This window comes from Cibotium barometz, chromosome 18 (assembly GCF_041138505.1).
Source record: "Cibotium barometz isolate CiBa-2024 chromosome 18, ASM4113850v1, whole genome shotgun sequence".
Classification (NCBI taxonomy): Eukaryota; Viridiplantae; Streptophyta; class Polypodiopsida; order Cyatheales; family Cibotiaceae; genus Cibotium; species Cibotium barometz.
This window is the reverse complement of record NC_141063.1, coordinates 13,268,516-13,289,705: the sequence shown is the minus strand read 5'-3', so window position 1 is coordinate 13,289,705 and position 21,190 is coordinate 13,268,516. Positions and strand designations below refer to the sequence as shown.

Here is a 21,190-nt window from a genome sequence, read left to right as displayed (position 1 = left end):
TCCACAGCCCGTTTCCGTTCCCACGCGTTATGGAACGGCGTTCCCCCGTCCCAATGGTCCGTCCCCCACGTCCCCTGTGACTATGGTAATAGCTCTAGTTCAAGGGATAAGAAGGATACGGAATCCAAACCTAAGAAAACCCTTGAGAAAAAGGCTAAAGCACGCATCACTAGAGGCGATCTTCCTCCAGAGGAGCAAAGGAAATACCAGTCAAAAAACAGATGCTTTTTCTGTCATGCCATGGGGCATGGTAAGAAGGATTGCTACAAATGGAAAGCGGAGCAAGCCTCCAAAGCATCTTCTGCCACAATTGCCACAGCATCTCCTGCTCCTCCAGCTCCGCCTACTACCACAAATGCAGTTTACCTTCTATGCATCCTATGCCATCTGTGGTATTTGATGCTAAGCAAGAGGGTCAGAGCGATGCTGCATAGAAAAGCCTCATCCGAGCTTATGGCTCTGCCAAGGACCAACAGTTTGTAGTCCTATTTAACATGGGCAGTTCTGAGGACGCCATCTCTCCCTAGTTGGCTAACAGGATGAGCTGCACATTAGTGCCATATCATTTGGATGTGGACGGGTTCACACTTGGTCTCCGCACCCACTATCTCAGAAAGCATAACAGTTTGCCTTTGAAGTTCAAAAGGCCTCATTCCAACGAGATTTCATTGTCTCGCCTTTTTTGGGGTGTGACATGATCTTAGGAATCCAGTGGTTTCGTCAATATGAGAATATTCCCGATTGGACGCAAGACACTTTTAGGTTTTCCTAAGCCCGTCATGATTCATGGGGATAGAAGCATTCTTGGCATCCCATTGATTTCTCATCTCCAGGCCCGACGACCTATCCGCAAGGGAGCGGAAGCGGCACTACTTTATGTTCGTGCTTAGACAGCCTCTACCTCATCGATAGCACCTATCTCATCTTCGGTCCCACAGATAGCATACCTCCTATCCAGATATCAGGACATTATGCTTAGGGACGATCTTCCGCCCAATCTCCCTCCATCGTGTCCTGAGGACCATCATATCGATTTGGTCCCTGGATCAGAACCTCCTAGCAGGTTTTCCTATTGTCTTTCCAAGACTTCAGAAGGAGAGCTAGAAAGACAGTTATCTGAGCTCCTTCGAGCCGGATTCGTTCGGCCTTCTTCCTCACCATTTGTTGCACCCATCCTATTTGTCCAAAAGAAAAACAAGTCTACACGCCTTTGTATAGACTACGGGGCATTGAATAAACTAACCATTAAGAATAGTTTCCTAAGCAGAGGATTGAGAACAGTTTGAAGCGTTTAGACGGTGCAAAATTTTTCACTAAGATTGACTCAAGCGTGGTTACCATCAAGTCCGCGTGCCTTTTGGACTTACCAATGCACCCGCAACCTTCAATAAAATGATGTCCAGGATTTTCGCAGTCCTTACTAGCAAGTGTGTTATCATCTTTCTTGATGACATACTTGTATTGTTAGTCACTGCGGAGCAGCATCAGAAAGATGTGGAGAAAGTCTTACAACTTTTGCGAGATAATGGGCTCTACATAAACGCCAAAAAGTCTATCTTCGGCGTTAAAGAGATTCAATACTTGGACTATATCATCGGTTTCGATGGTCAAAAATTCAAAGAGATCTTGCATTGGGACATCCCTCAGACCACCCAAGAGATACGTTCTTTCGTAGCTCTTTGTCAGGCCTACAGCACCCATGTTCACCAGTTTTCCAACCTTGCCGCACCTCTCACCAACTTGCTCAAGGGGGTGAAGACTCGTAAACAAAAAGTCACAGTCACAAGCAAGGCGCTTGATGCATTCCGTGCACTCCAAAAACCTCCCTCTGAAGCTCCTATTTTAAATTAGCATCTTGGGATGAACCTTTTGAGGTCATTACCCATGCAAACAACGTAGCCATAGGTGCAGTTCTCCAACATGACAATACACCCGTGGCCTACTATAATTGAAAGTTGGATGTTGCCGAAAAGAATTATTCGGTTTATGACAAAGAGCTTTTGGGTGTGATCACATCGCTCAAACATTGGAAGCCTTTCCTTTATGGATAGGTTCTCACAGTCAAAATAGACCACCAAGCACTTAAGTGGCTTCAAACTATGCCAAGTGCCCAGTGGAGTGATCGGCAAGAGTCAACTCTTCCAACAATTTGGTGAAATGATCGAGTACATTCCTGGTAAGAATAACGCAGTTACAGATGCTCTTAGTCGAAAGGCTAGCATCCAAGCAGTGCAGGAGTCTACCATTCTCAAAATCATAGGGAAAGACTTAGATAGCATGAAAGACTAGTATGTCTACTCCCTTGACTTTGGTACTCAATACAATTTGGTCCTCACTTTTGAGCCTAGCAATTATTCAGTGCAAAACGGTTGGCTATTTTTCAAGAACCGCCTCTATGTCATTCGGGCAAAGCGGGCAGCTCTTCTCCATGATGCCCATGACTCCTTAGTTGGAGAACATAGAGGTATCAACAGTACTCTTGAGAAATTAGAACGGTCCTTTTATTGGTAAAAAATGAGGCGTGATGTATATTCACATGTTCAAGCCTGTAAGATTTGTCAAAAAGTTAAGGTTCCACATACAAAGAAGACTGGGTTACTTATCCCCGACAGACCTTTCATCAACATTTCTATGGACTTTGTAGGGCCTCTACCAGCATCCACCAGATCCCGTAATACTCAGTGTTTTACCATTGTGGATCGCTTCAGTAAGTTCCGCATGCTCATCCCATGCAAGCATACGACCACAGGTGAGGACGTAGCTCGTCTTTTTCTCAAACATAAGTACCCCATTTGTGTTTGTTGCCTAGCACCATTAGCACAGACAAAGATTCCAAGTTTACCTTGCATTTTTGAAGGGCATTATTCGAAAAATTTGAAACCAGATAGGCTGAATTTTCTTCATGCATTCAACGACTGTTTTGCTGATGCACTGCCAGGTGAATTACCTCCCCAAAGGCCCGAGGATCATCGCATAGATCTTGTGCCAGGTAGTTCTCCACCTAACAAACCCGCATACCGTGTGAGTGCCGCACAACAAGAAGAGATCATGAAGCAGGTAAATAAGCTTTTAGAGAAAGGTTTGGTTCAGCCTAGTTCCTCACCTTATTGCTCTCCTATGCTTCTTGTTCAAAAGAAAGACGGCTCATTCCGCACGTGTGTGGACTATAGAGCTTTAAACAAACTTACCATCAAGAATAGATTTCCAATTCCGCGTATTGATGACATTTTGAATAAGCTTGATGGTTCAGCTTGTTTCAGCCGACTTGATTTGAAGAGTGGTTATCACCAAATACGAGTGGTGCCACAAGATGTCCATAAAACTGCATTCAGGACAACCTTTGGATTATATGAATTTTTGGTAATGCCTTTTGGTCTCACCAATGCTCCTGCCACATTTAATCGTATGATGGACAGGATATTCCAACCCCATCGCAAATTCACAGGAGTATTCTTTGATGATATCTTGGTTTTCTCCAAGAATGAGCAGGAACACAGAACTCATTTGGTCACAGTGTTCGAAGAGTTGCGGAAGCATAAACTTTTCATTAATGCCAAGAAAAGTGAGTTCTTCCTTTCAGAGATACATTATTTGGGACACATTGTATCCAAGGATGGAGTAACAATGGATCCTGCAAAGATAGAGACCATTCGAAATTGGCCAGAATTGCAAAACGTACATCAAATACGTAGTTTTCTGGGATTTATGTTCATATTATAGGCGTTTCATAAGGCATTTTGCTATGATAGCCACCCCTCGACATGATCTCACAAAGAAGAAAACCACTTTCAAATGGACTTCAAAAGAACAGGATGCTTTCTTGCAGCTCAAGCATGCTATCATATGTGGACCCGTATTGATTGTTCCTGACTTGCAAAAATGATTTGTGGTAGAATGTGATGCTTGTGGCGATTGTATAGGAGCTGTCCTAAATCAAGAAGGGCATGCAGTTGCATACGAGAGCCGTCGTTTGCATGATGCTGAGCTTCATATGGATATCTATGAGAAAGAGCTCTTGGCTATAATTCATGCCTTAAAGATATGGAAACATTATCTTCTTGGGGCTAAATTTGTAGTCAAGACAGATCATCAAAGCTTGAGATACTTTCTATCTCAAACAAAGCTTTCAAAAAAGCAGATGAGAATGGCAAACTTTCTTTCCATGTTTCATTTTCAGATTGTGCATACTCCGGGAAAGAAAAATGTGGTGGCAGATGCATTATCCAAGAGGCCTTATGTAGCTGCAGTCTCAGTAGCCTCTCATGGGGACTTATCTGCCATGCGAGATTTGTATCATTTGGATTCTGATTTTTGCTATATATGGACTGATTTGATGGCTGGTCATTCACATGCCTCTTATGTTATCAACGAGGGTTATCTTATGAAGGATAATTGCCTATGTATCGTGAAGGATTTGCGTCCAAAGGTTATGGAGGAATGTCACGCTCCACCTTATGCTAGTCATAGAGGTATCATGCCCACTACACGCATGATTGAGAGATATTTCTTTTGGCCAAGCAAGCATGCGTAAAGACATTGAGGCTTATGTACGTGCATGTATTACTTGCCAAAAGGTGAAATTTGACAGGAAAAAACCTCCAGGTTTGCTTCAGCCATTGCTTATTCCCTCGCAACCTTGGGAAAATATTACTATGGATTTTATTATGGACTTGCCTTGATCCCAGCATGGGAATGATGCTATTTGGACCATTGTGGACAGATTTAGCAAGCAAGCTCATTTCTTGCCCGTCAAGAAAACCATTAAAGTTGATCATATGGTAAAGCCTTTTCTTGCTAACATTTTCAAGCATCATGGTATGCCTAAATCCATTGTTGGGGATAGAGATCCCAGGACTACGAGCCTCTTTTGGAGGGCTTTATTTGATAACATGAGTACTAAACTTGAGTTTTCATCAGCTTATCATCCCCAAACGGATGGCCAAAGTGAAGCTGCAAATTCAGCCGTGTTGGATCTGTTGAAGTGTTATGTGGCAGATCAAAAGACTACATGGGAGAAGTATCTTCCACTTGTTGAGTTTACCTACAATAATACGATCCATGCCTCCACGGGAAAGGCTCTGTTTGAGATTATTTATGGCAGAGTGGTATTGCCACCCATCCTTCGTACAAAGGATGAGATTTTTGCAGCTGATGAATATGTTCGTGACTTGGAAGTAGCCTTTGCTCAGGTGCGGACAGCCATTGCAAGGTCACAAGATAAGCATAAAATGGCTGCTGACAAGCATAGAAGGGACATGCAAGTCAAAGAAGGTGATTGGGTTTTGCTGAAATTTGAGAAGGCTAGGCTTCGAAAGAGGCCCGGACGAGAAGGATCATATCCTAAGCTTTCTCCTCGCTATTATGGACCCTTCAAGGTGATTCAAAAGATCAATGAAGTGTCATACAGGCTTGCTTTACCTAGTCATTGGAAGATTCACAACGCATTTCATGTGAGTCTTTTTCGGAAATATGTGGGGCCAGATCCTGACGAGCCTGTCACAGAAGATCCACCAAAGATTGATGAGATTGAGGAGATCCTCCGGCCATGACAGATTGTCTTTCACAAGGAGCGAAAGCTACCTGCAGGAAAGCTTTCCAGGAGATACCTTGTGAAGTTTAAAAATTATTTGCCTATTGATGCAAAGTGGGTAAATGAGGATTATTTTGTTGACTACCCACAGTTGTTGCAGGCATATCTTGAGGCTTTTCAGTTGAGGACAACTCTTTAGAAGCCCAGGGGGATGTCACCAATTGGCCGACCATTTGGCCCATCTCCAGTTTTGTGTCTCGTTCACTTGAGGCCAGACCGGTGTCTCATGTGAAGGGGCCAGTATTTTTGCTTAACATGGACGGGAACCAGATTGGTGCCACCCATGTGTTAGCAAGATAGTGTCGTATGGACGGGAGCCAGACTGATGCCACCCGTCTATGACACGCCATGGAAGAGCCAGTATTTGTGCCGTGTCTTGCCTATGGGACTGTCACTCCATAGGGAGGCTCGTGCCTGGAACTGTGTTTTACCTATGGGACTGTCACTCCATAGAAAGACCAGGATTTATGTTTTATGTTGTGCCATTTTTGTGCCCGACAGATATTTTGTACTTGTTCCATGAACGGGAGATATGTCCATGATACTATTTGCACATGCACTCATGTTTTGCATGTTTGAAACTGTTTTCGCATGACTTGTATTCTTGTGTTTGCCTGCTTGACGTGTCACTGAGCGGGGACGCCTGCCAGTGAGTCGTGAAGTTTGCTCTGTCTTCTGACGAGTTTTGTTGCGTGTGAACAGGTGGTAACTGTATTGCACTTGTTGGTTTAATAGTTTTATTTCTAACCTTTCATTTTATAAGGTTGTAAGTTCACATTTCATTTAAAAGTGGGCACCCATTAGGGGCACCCACATATGGGCCAAGGTGGGGAGCCACACTTAGCCCCTTAAGTGTGTGTGGGGGTGGGTGCATGGTCACCTACCCACACCACACCATGAAGCTGGCCGCCCCCATGCAAACGTGGGGAGCCGACCAGCTATGGTTGTTTATCTCCCCCTCCAACATCTTCAAAAGTGGCGACCACCCTTTGTGAAAGGACAGAACCGGCGATCGTTTCATCTCCTCCGGCTGCTCCTCCTCGTTGGCTCTCAGGCGGCTGCATCTCTTCAGGCGACTACGCCTCTCTCCCACTCGCAGCCCCAGGCGGCTACGCCTGTCTACTACAGATGATTGTACGCCTCCTCCTTCTCAAGCTGCGCCATCTCCACCACCTCTGCTGGCGGCTGTACCTTCTGCAGGTGGCTGCGCTAGTTCTCCAGCAAGGCTGCCCACTACCCATACAGGCGGCTGTACTTGCTGCAGGTGGTTGCGCTAGTTCTCCAGCAGGCTGCCCACTACCCATACAGGCGGCTGTACTTGCTGCAGGTGGCTGAGCTAGTTCTCCAACAGGCTTCCCACTACCCATATAGGCGGCTGTACTTGCTGCAGGTGGCTGCGCTTGTTCTCCAGCGGGCTGCTCTCTATACTGCAGGCGGCGCAGGCTGCAGCCAGGCGTCTCCTATTCTTCAGGTGGCTGCACCTCCTTCAGGCTACGCTTCCTCTACCTTTACAGCTGACGGCTGCACACAGCAGGCAGTTGTGATTTCTTCAGCAGGCTGCTCCTCTTCAAAGGAGGCTGCTCCCTCTATTTCCCAGGCAGTTGAGCCACCCCAAAAGCGGCTGCAGCCAGGCGGCTACTTCTGTACCACCTCACAGGCGGCTGTGCTCCCACAGCCAAGCCGCTCCTCATCCTCTCCATAGGTGGCTACGCCTCCTCCTCCTCCTCCACAGCAGACGGCTGTGTCCTGCATAGCAAGTGGCTGTGCTCCTCTGCAGGCGGTTACACCTTCTCTCCATAGGTGGTTACAGGTGGCTTTGCACCTTCTAAGTGGTTACACCTTCTAAGTGGTTACACCTTCAACACAGGCAGCTCCTCCTCCTCCTCCTCCACAGGCTGCTGCACCCTAGTGTCTCTCTCAAGTAGGTGCACACAGACACCTCGGGTATTGGTCTTCCATCTGCCAGCTACAAGTAAGTGAATTCAGATTTAAGTAAAGAACTTTGTTGTAAATCTGATAAAGGATTCTCTCTACGGCTAACACCCGTTCGGTGCCGAGTAGTCCAAGCTTTTGGAGAACCACGGTCCAAAGGTGCTGAGATCGGGAGAGCCAGGCGTTAGTACAAGAGTGCCTGTTTGTGCGTGGTCTTGGAACACCAGTGGGGCGCTCTCCGCGGATTCCAATGAAGGCACAGGACCGTAGAGACTGGACCACTCAAGTGGTCGCTCTCCTTCGAACATCTAGTTCGAGCCTTTTGTTTGGTACTGTATTCATTTGTACATGGACATCATCTGGTTCATTGAACCCATGGAGCATTGTATTTGTTAAATACTCCCAATAATATATCATATATTGAGGGGGGGGCCCGTTCCGGCCCCAGTGCTCGTGTCCATCTATTTCATTTCAATTTTAAGTTGTTATTAAGTTGTCCATTTCAAATTGTGATATTAAGTTGTGCTATTACGCGTGTGGGTGTCCAACGGAGTCTATTCCCACTTGACGGGATCGGTTTCAGTATCATTGCTTCTTCATCATTATGCAAATTCGTTTTCTTTCTCTCTATGCCTATGTCTCACGCTTTCTGCTGCGCACTTTTGACATGGTATCAAAGCACCGAGTTGAGGCTTTCTACAGAAGGTGTTCTGGCGTTTTTTCTAAGAGAAGGATTTCTGCGTTTTTTGATACTGCTGGTTGCAGAGGAGGAGGGAGCATTTTGGTCTTGTCTGGGGCCGATGGAGGAGGTACAGGGCAGCCCCTACTGGCTGCGTTTTCTGCAGGTCTGGGGCGGCCAGAGTAGGTACCCTATTGGCTGTGTTTTCTGCCCTTGTGAGCAGGTGAAGGGCAGCCAGCATGGCTGCGTTTTTTTTCTGAAAGTGGGCAGCCTGGCTGTGTTTTTTTCCAGAGGAGGTGTTGGGCAGCACAGCAGCGTTTTTCTCCAGAGGAGGTGCTGGGCAACCTGGCTGCATTTTTTCTCCAGAGGAGGTGCTAAAGGTGCTGTGTTTTCCTCTTCCCTCTCTTCTTCTTGGTACACGTACTGCCGGCTGGTTACAGCAGCGGCTTTTTGCATTATCTCATCTGTGTTTTTGGAGGCAGTGGAGGCAGGGGTTCTTTTCCAAGAATGGTGCCTTCCCACATGGCCTTTAGACCTTGCTCGGCCATCTTTGTTTTGTTAGAGTTTTCAGACTCATGGGTGCACACGATAGTCACAAGGGACGGGGGACGGGGACGGGACGAGGGACGGCCATAAGTAGGGAACGGGGACGGGGGAGGGAACGGCAGTCAAAAAATACTTTTTTTTAAAGTTATTCTACTCTACACTTATTCTACTTTGGAAGTACATCAAAATGAGCACAAATTTACACTAAAATGGTAAGCTTTTGAGTCATATTAACAAAATACGCCAATCATAGAGTGAAGGCGTTGACGGTTGATTGTATTAATAATTAAGTAGATACAAAATGAGTCATGACTCAAGAGTCAGGACTAAGCCTTAAGGAGGCAGAATACATGGACGAACTCAAATGTGTCAATGACAAAAAGACAAGCCTAGAGACTAGAGGCTAGAGCTAAGTAGTAAGGCCCATGAATCATGATCCATGAATGATCATCCACGTGAAGTGCTCGCCTCATGGTCATGGGTAGCTTGTGCCAAAGGAGCATCAAGCTCATCCTCACTCTCATCCTCACTGGCATGCTGCTCCTACACCTCATCCTCTTGTTGCTCTTCTTGTTGACTCGTCTCCCACTCGGTGAAGGGATCTGTCTTCTTGGTCACGCTCTTGCAAAGCATTCGCAAGTTCGCGCTGACGAAGACAAGGTCATTGACACGCTCTACCCCGAGTCGGTTCCTCTTCCTAGAGGCAATGTGGCTGTAGATACTCCAAAGTTGCTCCAAGCAAGAGGAGCTGACGGCCTGGCTAAGTATGCATATGGCAAGCTGTTGTAGCTCCGGTCCATCTGAACCAAAGTCCTTCCACCATAAAGCAACACCAACTTTGGAGCGGTCGATCTGTGCATCATGACACCCATAGGAGCCATGAATGACTTGTACATGGAAAGCTAGTCCCTAATCTTGTGCCTAACCGATGCATCAGGCACAAGACGGTCCAAGATGATCCTCCATCCAACATTCACCTCCCGATTGCTTTCCTACCTGTTGCTTTGGAATTCTGGGTCCACCACGTAAGCTACTGCATGCAATGGAGAGTAGTAGGAATTCCACCTTCCTAGACACAAGGCATGGATCTCCTCGTATCTGTCTCCGTCAGGCACGAAGTCTTTCAACTTCTCTATCATGCGATCCATGGCCTCGTAGACCTTACCTATGCATGGTTGCATAGCGTCTACAATCCTCAATAGTAGACTATGGGTTGTACGGGACTCTTGCATGTCGACAAACTCGTCGCTAAGAAAAAGCCCCCTCAAAGCACCGCTACAATCCTTCAACCGGCCCAACATGAGGAAGTTGTAGGCAAATCGGGTGTCGGAATATTTGAGGAGAGAGAGAGAGAGAGAGGACCTCTTGTTGAACTCATGCCGAAGTCTTTGGTGGTTCAGGACAAAGGAGACCATGGTGTTGCCCTCCTCAATGAGCAAGCTGATCTATGGCAATGCCCCTATGTCCTTGAGGAGGTTGTTTAGGCAATGAGCCATACAAAAGGACACCGTGACGAGTCCATACATACCTTGGAGGATAGCTCCCGCCGCCCTATTGAAAGACTCCCCATCCGCAACAAAGCCCACTACATGCTCGGGAGCAATAATCTCCATGGTGGTAGCCCACTCCGCCGCAAGCACATCCGCGCTCTTCCCAGTGCTGGATGCATCATGAGATGAGATGAAGTACATCTCTCTACGAGAATATGCAACCACGCCATGAATACTACTCTTGCGGGTGTCACTCCATCCATCCACAATGACGGAGACTCCGTTTCTCTCCCACTGCCGCTTTGTGTTGTCGATCGCTTGCTCTACAATGCGCTTCTCCTTCTCGAGCAATGTAGTGTGCAAGCTCTCAATGAGGGGAGCGTATAGGTTGAGCCATACTCCCCAATCTTCTTAACCATGACCTTGAAGCTCTATGAGCGGATGGGGTGTAGTTAACCTCCTCCCACCATGTCCATCCCATTGTCCTACGGGATGCCCCGGCACGTGAGGAGGATGCCATGGTATGATGGTTGAAGAAAGCTTGAGCCTTGAGCAATGAGAAAGGGAGAGAGAGAGAGAGAAAGAAAGAAAGAAAGAAAGCTGTATTAACATCTACTAGAGGCCGAACTCGACCTATGAGACAATCAATGTACAACTGCCAATGTCTTCTGGATGTCCAAAAAAAAAAGGACAAAATGAACATGAAATAAAGTATGAAAGTACTGAGCTAGTGGGGAGGTGTGATCGATGGAGCACTACTACTAGAGGCTCAATATGCAACCTATATGCTTAGGGTATACAAGAATAAATGGAGTTGGTTCCGAGGCCGTCGAAGCGGTCAGTCATTGATGTCAAATGGGTCTTTAAGACCAAATACGCGTCTGATGGGTCGGTGGACAAACACAAACCCAGGCTTGTGGCTAAAGGTTATGCTCAGCGGCCAGGCATCGACTACGAGGATACCTTTGCACCGACAGCGCAGATGTCCACGATTCGGACCATTCTTGTCCTTGCTTCTTCTCAGAGGTGGCCCGTGTATCAAATGGATGTAAAATCTGCATTCCTTAATGGTGACCTGCAGGAGGAGGTGTACGTTGAGCAACCTCCCGGCTTTATTGTTCCAGGATCGGAGGGGATGGTTTACAGGTTACGTAAGGCCTTGTATGGTCTTAAGCAGGCTCCCAGGGCTTGGAATCAGAAGATTGATTCCTTCTTTATTCGGACTGGATTTCAGAGATCGGTTGCAAATCCGAACCTGTATCTCTTTCGGGAACGCGGCATGGTGTCACCATTGAGCTATCTAATGGTCCTCTTATCTTCTTGTGTGAGCTTTGGGCTCTGGATGAGCATACTCCGTAGTGGTGCTCCATCGCTAGGACTGGCACGGCGTGATTCGTAGTGCCAGGGACGGGTGGATTGCACACGGTGTATGTTTCTGGATTACCACCGCTAGGACTGGCACGGCGTGATTCGTAGTGCCAGGGACGGGTGGATTGTACACTGTGTGTGTACCTAGAATTGACTTTCCGGTGGGCCTGTTTGTGCCCGGAAATGTCAAGTATTGTGCAAGTACATGAACGGAGATTATCCTTTAACAATGTTGCATTGTGCACTCATGTTTGCCTGCCTTTGAAATGTTTTCGCGTGAACTGGTTTCGTTTGCATGCTTGACATGTGTGTCTAGCTCAGGGGTCGGGGACGCCCTCCCGTGAGCCGTGGAATGCCTTGTCTTCTGACAGGTTTTGTGGCATGTGAACACGTGGGAAATGCTTATTTTAATAAGAGTTTTAAGTTATAAGTCTTATAACTTACAGGTTTCATACTTCATTAAAAGTAGGTGGACACTTTATAAGTGTGGGCACCTTCTTTTGGCCTGGGCACCCTTTTATAGCATGTGGGGTGGGGGTTGGCCACCTACCCCACCTACCACACCCAATCTTTTGCATGGGAGGAAGGCGCCTCACTTCCAGCCCTCTCCCTTGCATTTTGGAGAAAGAAAACACAATTGTTTGGCTGGGATTTAGAGAAAATAGGCTGGAGCACTCATTATTCTCATGAAACTGGTCGTACAGCAGGTACAGCAGGTACAGTACCTTCATTAATTGCTGATTCTGGTCGTACAGCAGGTACAGCAGGTACAGCAGCAGGTACAGCAGGTACAGCAGGTACAATACCTTCATTATTTGCTGATTCTGGTCGTACAGCAGGTACAGCAGGTACAGTACCTTCATTATTTGCTGATTCTGGTCGTACAGCAGGTACAACAGGTACACCAGCAGGTACAGCAGGTACAGCAGGTACAGTACCTTCATTATTTGCTGATTCTGGTCGTACAGCAGGTACAGCAGCAGGTACAGCAGGTATAGCAGGTCAAACCAGTGGGGTTATCCGCGTGGATTTAGGACATACGCATTTCCTACAAGTGGCCCAGGTTGTTTCACTCTTCCTACTGGCTGTACGGTGGCTCCAGAAGATTTTCATCGCGAAGAATGAGGAATTATCCTGCTCTCCTATGTCTGGACTCCTCTTCCATTCACCGAGTCAACTCCGTGAGGGTGCCCCATCGCTAGGACTGGCACGGCGTGATCCGTAGTGCCAGGGACGGGTGGATTGCACGCGAAGTGTGACTCTGGAAGGTGCTATGGACGGGGCAGCCCTTGGTGACTGCAGACTCGGCATCAACAAACATGTTTGGGTTTGATACTTTGTTTTCATTGTGCATTGCTTATTGGAAATCTGGCCTTGGGCCCGTGTACTTGTAACAAATTCTCCCAAGTAATAATATCATTTCCTTGGGGGGGGGCCGGCCGTTCCGGCCTCAGTGTGGTGTCATCTATCTATGCTCAGAGTTGTTAATTACTTTTTGCTATTTTGTCTTGTGCTATTGTCTTTTAAGAGTGTATATTAAAGTGCTAACTGGAGAAGTGAGTCCAGGAAGGGGGACCCCTGCTTGGGTCTCGTTTCACATGGTCACGCTTATCATCCTTTATGTGGATGATCTCATTCTCACCGGCGGTCATGTGAAGCACATTGGAGTGACGAAGGCTGCCTTGTCAAAGGAGTTTAAGATGACCGACTTAGGCTTACTCCACTTCTTCTTGGGATTGGAGATCTGGCAGACCCAGAGGGGGTTTTTCGTCTCTCAGCAACGGTATGTTCATGAGTTGCTTGAGGCCTTTGGGATGGAGAACTGCAAGCCTATTACTTCGCCGATGGACCCGAACACAAAGTTAACCGTTACAGATCCTTGTGAGCCAGTTGATGCCTTGCAGTACCGGAAGTTGGTTGGTTCATTGATCTGGTTGCTGAACACCAGATTGGACTTGAGCTTCTCCGTGGGGCTGTTGAGCTCTTTTATGCAGACGCCATTGAAGACTCATTGGGATGCAGGATTGCGGATCTTGCGGTATCTGTAGAGTACGAAGGATATGGGACTCTTTTACACAGGAGGGAATGGACTCAAGCTCCAAGGTTGGAGTGACTCAGATTGGGGAGGAGATCTACTTCAGGATACAGTTTTACCCTCGGCTCAGGAGCAGTTTCTTGGAGCAGCAAGAGGCAGCCAACTATTGCCCTTTCTTCGACAGAGGCAAGAGTATCGGGCTGCTTGTGGTGCTACTTGTGAGGTTGTATGGCTACGGAGGCTGCTACGCGAGATTGGGTTTCCACAAAGGGAGCCCAAAGTCATCCAGTGCCATAACCAGAGTTGTATAGCTATTGCTCGGAACCCGGTTTTCCATGCCCGGACCAAGCATATAGAGATACAGTATCTCTTTGTACGTGAGAAGATCTTGGCTGGTGACATCTTGCTACTTTATTGTTCGACGGAGGACAATGCGGCGGACCTCTTCACGAAGTCTCTACCTCAGGCTACGCTCAGGCGGCACTCCAGCTCCCTTGGGTTGGTTTCACAGCCAGGAGCTGGGAGGGGGTGTTAGAAGTCATCTCCTGTCTATATTCATACACCAGGGCCTCTGTTGTGGGTGTGCCCGCCCTGTATAAGGTGTTTTATCATTTTTCCACACTCCCCGTATTTTTCCCTATTTTTTCCCATCTTTTCCTAGTGGTGGGGAGGGTTGCCAGAGGATTCCAGGAGCACTCCAGTGCTGGCCGACTGCATATTTATCAGTCGTGGGCTACTAGGCTGCTGGCCGACTGGAGTTTCTCAGTCGTGGGCACCTGTCTGCTGGCCGACTGCATTTATGCAGTCGTGGGACCATTTTCAACAGTCGTGGGACCATTTATGCAGTTGTGGGACCATTTTCAATGGTCGTGGGCACTTCATATACTGGCCGACTGCTCTTCCAGGCATGTATATATAGGCCTCTTGTCCCCACCACTTCCTCATTCAGTTTTCTCGGGATCTTGTGTATAGAGAAGAGTTTACACACCTATCTCTCTGTGTTTCTTGTGCTGTTTATTTTCTGCAGTCTACTTGCTCTTGTCTACCCAAGTTTGGTTATCATTTCCGCTGCATATTCTGACAATGTCCACTGCAAGGAAGGGGATTGGGTCTAGCTGCGTATCATGAAACAAAGATTGAAACAAGTGGGCAAACGTTGTCCCAAGCTTTTATTCTGTAGTTTGGACCTTTCCCAATAGTCAAAAAGTTAAGTGATGTCTCCACGAAGTTGAAATTGTCTAACAGTTGAACAATGCATGATATTTTCCATGTTTCTTGGCTAAAACCATAAGTTGGACCAGAAGTGTTTGATGTTTCAGATGAACAGCAGCCTGACGTGGTAGACGAAGCAGAAGTCATCGAGCCCGAGCAGATCCTTCTTCATCGTTGGAAGCATGGTTCCGATCGACGGATACGTCAGTTCTATACGAAGTTCCGAGATTGAGGTACCCATGAAGCCGTATGGCTAAACAAGGAATTCTTTCAAGAGTGCCCCCAGTTGTTGGCGGACTACTTGAAAGCCATGAACCTGCCGCCAAGCTAAGCAAGAGGGAATGTCACATGCACTCTGCACTGTAGTTCATGGTGACAAACTGGCTCATCATCATCAGTGCAACATTGTATCAATATTAGTACCTTTCAGGATGATATTTGTCGTACGCCGTGACCCCATTGTAATCCTCAGTCCAAGATAAGTCAGGCACGAGCTACGCAGGTCATTCTTAGCCTTAGACAGTCAGTCAATCAGTCCAAGTCCCTTAACCCACTTGAAGAGACACATTCATGCATGTACAATCAGTAGAAACCTTAGGGTTTGCATTAGATAGCATTCTGCATATTGCACATCATTCATTCATGGCATCTAAACCATTGCAGAAACCCTAGATATCATCTAGTATTTTATCAAGATATTTACTAGGAATTTTCTGGTATTTTTTCCATCATTTTCAACATTTTATACATCATTTATGCATTTATGGTGGACATGAGCAGTCGGCCAGCCCTGTAGCCAGCCGACTGGCTCATTGGGTCCATATAAAAAGATCAGCATCATATTCAGCCATTCATTCATCATATTCAGCATAAAAGCATTCAAGCGCTTCGCATCTTCAACACAAGGAGCATAAGCGATTGCAGTTTCAGCCATCATCCCTCAGCGTTTTCCTCCTACAGCACTAGGCGCCTCAACGCATGAGCATTCAGCCATCCTACATTAGCAAAACGCATCAGTTCAGCATTCAGCCAACAGTTCACCATGCATTTTCTGCATCCATCAGTTTTCAGCATTCATCATCTCATCATTTTGCTCTAGCCACTTGGTGAAAGTAAAACGCAGCATTCATACTCAGTCTAGAACAGTCCCAAACAGCCCCTCTCTCAGCCCCAGCTTTGCATCACTCCCTCGTTCCTTTGGGAAGAGTGCGTAGGCTCGAGATTGGACATCTTCTACAACAGTGTACAGTTCAGCCCAACACTTGGTCTTCAGAGGTCTTGCATTTGGCTTATCGTCAGTCACACCGTCAGTCTCTTCAAAGATAATAAAGCAAATACTATCTCGGTAACGAGATAGGGGGCCCTTCAATGGTAATTCGGGACCCCATACGGTGTATAGTTCTCATCTCTCTCTCATATCTCTTTAAAGTTTGAAGTCTTAGAGTGGATTGCTAAACTCGCGAAACTCAGGATACATAAGACGGTGTGAGCATTTGTGTGACAGGATCCTCCAATACGAATACTTCCGCTGCATGCTAGTCGTGAACTTATATGCTGTAGTTGACTGTCATTAAATGCCAATCATGGACAATTTTTGCCAACCGACAGGCTGTAGGGGCAGCCGGCTTGCACCCTGGAGTCATATAAATAGGCAAGGCGTATTCAGGCCCAAAAACATTAGTAAGAAAATGCTAGTCGGCTACCTGGACTCAGTCGGTTGGTTATTTGGCTTATCGACTACTGCCTAACCTGGCCGACTGGAGCCCAAGACCACATATGGTCTGGCCAACTGCTCTACAACCTCCAAGGGCTGGTCAACTGGGTCTACATGCATGGCTAGGGGATTGTCTACCCCTTGCAAGGCTTGCCACCTGTTGGGCTGGCCCCCTTCTAAATAAAGTGCAACTACATGCTCCTGATGCATGTACTGCTATGGGTGACCTCTACATGCTCTTGAATGATAAACACTTGCTGAATTCTCCACAATGGGTTAAGGGGACTAACCTGACACTCTAAGGCTGGGAGACTAACCTACGTAGCTAGTGCCTGACATGTCCTAGACTGGGCTCACAAAGGGGTCACGGCATACAACAAATAAATCCTAAAAGGTATTACTTCTGTACATGATTCTTGTAATGTTGATGAGCCAATTTGTCACCGTGTACCACAGTGCATGGGTGCACGTGACATTTTCTCCTGCTTAGCTTGGCGGCAGGTTCATCACTTTGAGGTAGTCCACCAATAACTATGGATACTCGAGGAAAAATTCTTCATCTAGCCAAACGGCTTCATGGGTCCCTCGATCTTTGAACTTGGTATAAAATTGGTGAAGACATCATCCAAAACCATGCTTCTAGCGATGTAGAAGGATTTGCTCAGGCTCTATCATCTCTGCTTCATCAACCATTTTTGGTTGCTGCTCTTCGGGAACATTCTGTAATGAAGGTCCAATATAAGGCTTTAACCAAGAGACGTGGAAGATATTGTGCATCGTCCAACTGTCTGGCAATCTCCTTGGAGGATCATCCTCCCTTGGAATCATTGCCTAAAAGCCTTTCCTAGTATGCCCCAAGTGGCATCCGACTCACAACTTACAAGACTACCATACCCCTTGGGTCTTGTGGAACACCACCAACCAACCTCCTAGGAACTTCTTCCAAGTCTTGTGTTACTCTCCTTGGATTGTGCACCTTCATCTGAGGCACCATCAGTGTTTAGCCTTGCTAAACTTGATACTGAAACAATGTTGCCTAGTCCCCACACCACCAAACAAGCAATAGTTTCATCCATGCGTGATGCAATAAGGGTGAGTGGGACATGGGCAGCAACAATATCTCAAAACCAGCCTGAAGCTCTAATACCAATGTCACATGCAGAAGCTCTAGGAGTCTTCTTTCAGCCCTAAACACCATCCTAGGACAACCCGATGCAAAACGCAAGCAAGAGATATGGAGAGAAGAGTGAGAGAGAGCTGAATTTCAATATATTCATATAGTACAAAAAGGTGTACATGTCTTGGCCAACCTTTGGCTGCCATCATCAAAAGGTTATCTCACCCAAAAGAGTTCTAGTCTACTGATTCTACTCCCTAGAGGAGTGAATGAACCTACACTTTCCTTGGCATAGCCTTTTATAGGCTCTTTTGGTGCAAGAGACCTGGCCGACTTGCTATCGGCCAACATACTGCTCTACCCGACCTGAATACTGTGTCGGCCAGCTCTATAGCTAGGTAACGGCAGAAAAGATCGTATGTCCAGCACCAAGGATCCATGTGAACAGGTCTATGTCAGACTGCATGTAATGGCATGAGATAAGTTTTGACACTGCCCTCTCATGGACTTTCGTCACTCACTGCCAACAAAACAAACAGTAAGGAATCCTTAGGCTTACGATGGAGAGACTATACGCGATTTGAAACATGGTGTGTGCTAGGTGGGTGAGTCTAGACTCTAGACCCCATCAAAGGGCGCTATGGTTGGGTTGGTAATGAGAAACACAATCCCTTATTGTCAGATCTAACACCATAGTCACATGGGATGCGAAATGGGGACGGGGAACGGGGACGGAAAAGACTGAGAATGGCCACTCCCTGTGACTATAGAGTGACATGGGACAGGAATGGGAACGGGAAGATGCTGCCTTCCCCAACATCCCCAAGTCTAAAAATGCCCATTCCTTGTGACTATGTCTAACACGAATCGCTTTTTGAGATAAGCATGATTTCCAACAAGAATCGATATGTAAAGTCGGGTTTTTGGATGGTTGAAGTTGCATCATTAATGTCTAAGAGAATCAAAATCTTGTGTAAGTTGTTCTTAATCAGTCAATGTGGTGTTGTTTGGCAGACAAAACTGAACAAGACCCATTAAACCTTATGAAGAGCAGAAACAATCGAATTGGCTATATAAAGCATACCTCTTGTCTTTTGAGCTTCTGCAATGACATGAAGTGCTAATGTTGTTTTACCACTAGCTTCAGGCCCATAGATTTCTACAACCCTTCCCTGATAAGAAAAAATACTTCAGTATCTTCGAGTCACCAAAGTCATGCACGTAAGGCTGCTTACACAGACAAACCGCCCGTGGTATGGGCTTGGAAAAGCCAGACGGCAATCCATCCTCAACTTACAGTTGGGATGTGCCCCACACACCAGCGCACCTACATGTGTAAAGGTCCATAAGATCACTATGCCAACTAGCTACAGAGTCACTGATGATCAGGGAACACCTTTGGCAAGCCACCAACTCCAAGAGCAGCATCAAGGGATAAAGAACCTGTGGAAATGACCGGAATATTTTTTGGAGCTACATTCCTTCCCAACCACATGACTGTCTCCTTGCCAAAAGTGCTCGATATTTGAGCCAGCGCATCTTCTAGTGCAGCATGTTTTTCATTTAGTACTTTCTCCTCTGAGGTTGCTGCTGCACGCTTTGGCTTCCTTCCTACTCATAAGCAAAACACATCCAATACCATCGTCAGCTTGGTATCACATGAATTCCAAGAGGCATGCCAGATGAATAACATAATAACTCTCATTTGATTTGTCAAGGGGAGGAAGCACCTCTTGTAGCATAGCAACGTGAACCATAGGTCTTCCAATATGATAAAGGATTCCCTACCTACATGCCAATACAGGCAAAGTATCGTTATCAACCCACAAGAGAAAAAGCACACATATTTCCCTTCCATAACTGTTCCTCTCTATGCAGTACACATCCTGCTTAAGAGGCGATGTCTCAATGCAAAAAGCTCTTTATGGCATCTGCCAATACACCCAAAGCATGGCAATGAGAAAACTTTCCTCAGAAAGAACTACTGTCCCCAATATGGGCTGTATGTGTCTGCTATCGCATGCATCCACCAAGCATGCAACTGAGGTAAGTTATGCTACATGCTCCAAGAGTGCTATGCATTGACATATGAGCGCGCCTGAATATCCCAATGCCATGGTACGTTTCATAAGTGTACACGCATAGCGGCGTTAAGCTAATCAGAACCGTGAGGATGAGGGAGTTTAAACTCTTCCTAATCGTTCATGTGCTGTGATGATGTTGGAACTTAACCTGGTCACCCTAATGAGTTATGCACTTGATGTCATCGTGTTTCAACTGGATTAGCTTAACCCTATAAACGATAATGATGGTGTTTTGATTCTCAAAGAAACCCTAGAAAACGGAAAGAAAAGCACTTCTGACCTTTTCAGTTATCATGGGGCCTTGCGTGCCCTTCAGGCTGGTAGAAGCATCTGCTTCCTGTGACAAGGGTGTGCAGGAGAAGACTCTTCTGAAGCGGAACAAAGCTGTTACATGGCCTCTCCAAAAACGCCTGGTTTGCTTTGCTAGTGTTCCCGCCATAGCTGGGAAGCTTTGATTTGATTTGTTCAGTAGTTGGAAAATATGTCAAATTCCAATTAAAAACAGGGTATATTCCATAATTGTAAGGGGAACAACGCATGTAAAAACCCTAACTTTAGCTGTTTTCTTTACTTTAGGGCGTTTTTTTCAAATGCTCCAAGCACGTTCAGCAATGTGGCAGTTTTTAATAAAGTCAGTAAAATAGCATTTGGCTTTTTTTTTGCGTTGCATCGAAAAAAGTTGAGAGCAAGCTTCTCTCGGTCATGACAAAGAAAGAGGTTACATGTCCAAAAACCCAAGGGAAAAGCAATCAAGTGCACATTCTACAAGAAGCTAGGACACATCGAAGAAAGATGCTACACAAGCAGATGGCAAAAGAGCAGGGAACACATTCATGCCAACCTAGGTGTGGTTTTTTTAGCATGGAAAGAAAAGCATTGTCAGACTTGCAAACTCATTTTGCTAACACCCCAAAGGCCCAATCCTCTAGACACTTCCATGTAAAGGCCCACAGCCTCCAACTCACCATAAAGTCTCCATTTTCTTACATTATCTACATCCACAAGCACAACCTAACTGCAAGGGTAGAGTGTTCGATGCTTCCTTTTTAATGGCAAGTAACATAGGGTTTGGCGAAGGAATTTTGAAGGCTCAAGCTATCCACTTGGCACATGCACACAAATAGTTTCAAAATTTGAAGGAAGAAATGTAGGTGCAGCTCTAGGTGCAATTGGGGAGGGTTTCCAAATTGTGCTTTCATCTTCTTTCCTTTATCAAATTCTTTGAATTTCTTGGGGATGAGGAGAGCAATGCCTGTACTGAGCATGTTGCCCACCACAAAGAAGATGAAAAAACAATGCAGCAACAACAAGCTTAGTAGAAGAACAACAAAGTCACCAAAAGCACCAATAGTAAGCTGCCAAGTTACCCTCCAAGCCCTTATCTCTTGCTCAATCTGGCAGCCTTCACTTGAGGCATGTTTAC

General features: G+C 46.3%; 1 protein-coding gene across 1 annotated transcript in view; it reads right to left on the bottom strand.

Moving 5' to 3' along the window:
• LOC147628960 (uncharacterized) overlaps positions 1-20,350 on the bottom strand; it is a 31,862-nt gene extending 11,512 nt beyond the window's left edge. The window contains exons 1-4 of the mRNA XM_086812135.1: positions 20,048-20,350; positions 19,414-19,471; positions 19,080-19,294; positions 18,768-18,855 (exon numbers count right to left, since the gene is read on the bottom strand). Coding sequence (XP_086668261.1) covers positions 18,768-18,855; positions 19,080-19,294; positions 19,414-19,471; positions 20,048-20,206 — 520 coding nt within the window. The 5' untranslated portion in view covers positions 20,207-20,350. The remainder of the gene's footprint in view (positions 1-18,767; positions 18,856-19,079; positions 19,295-19,413; positions 19,472-20,047) is intronic.
• Between the last annotated feature and the right edge of the window lie 840 nt (positions 20,351-21,190).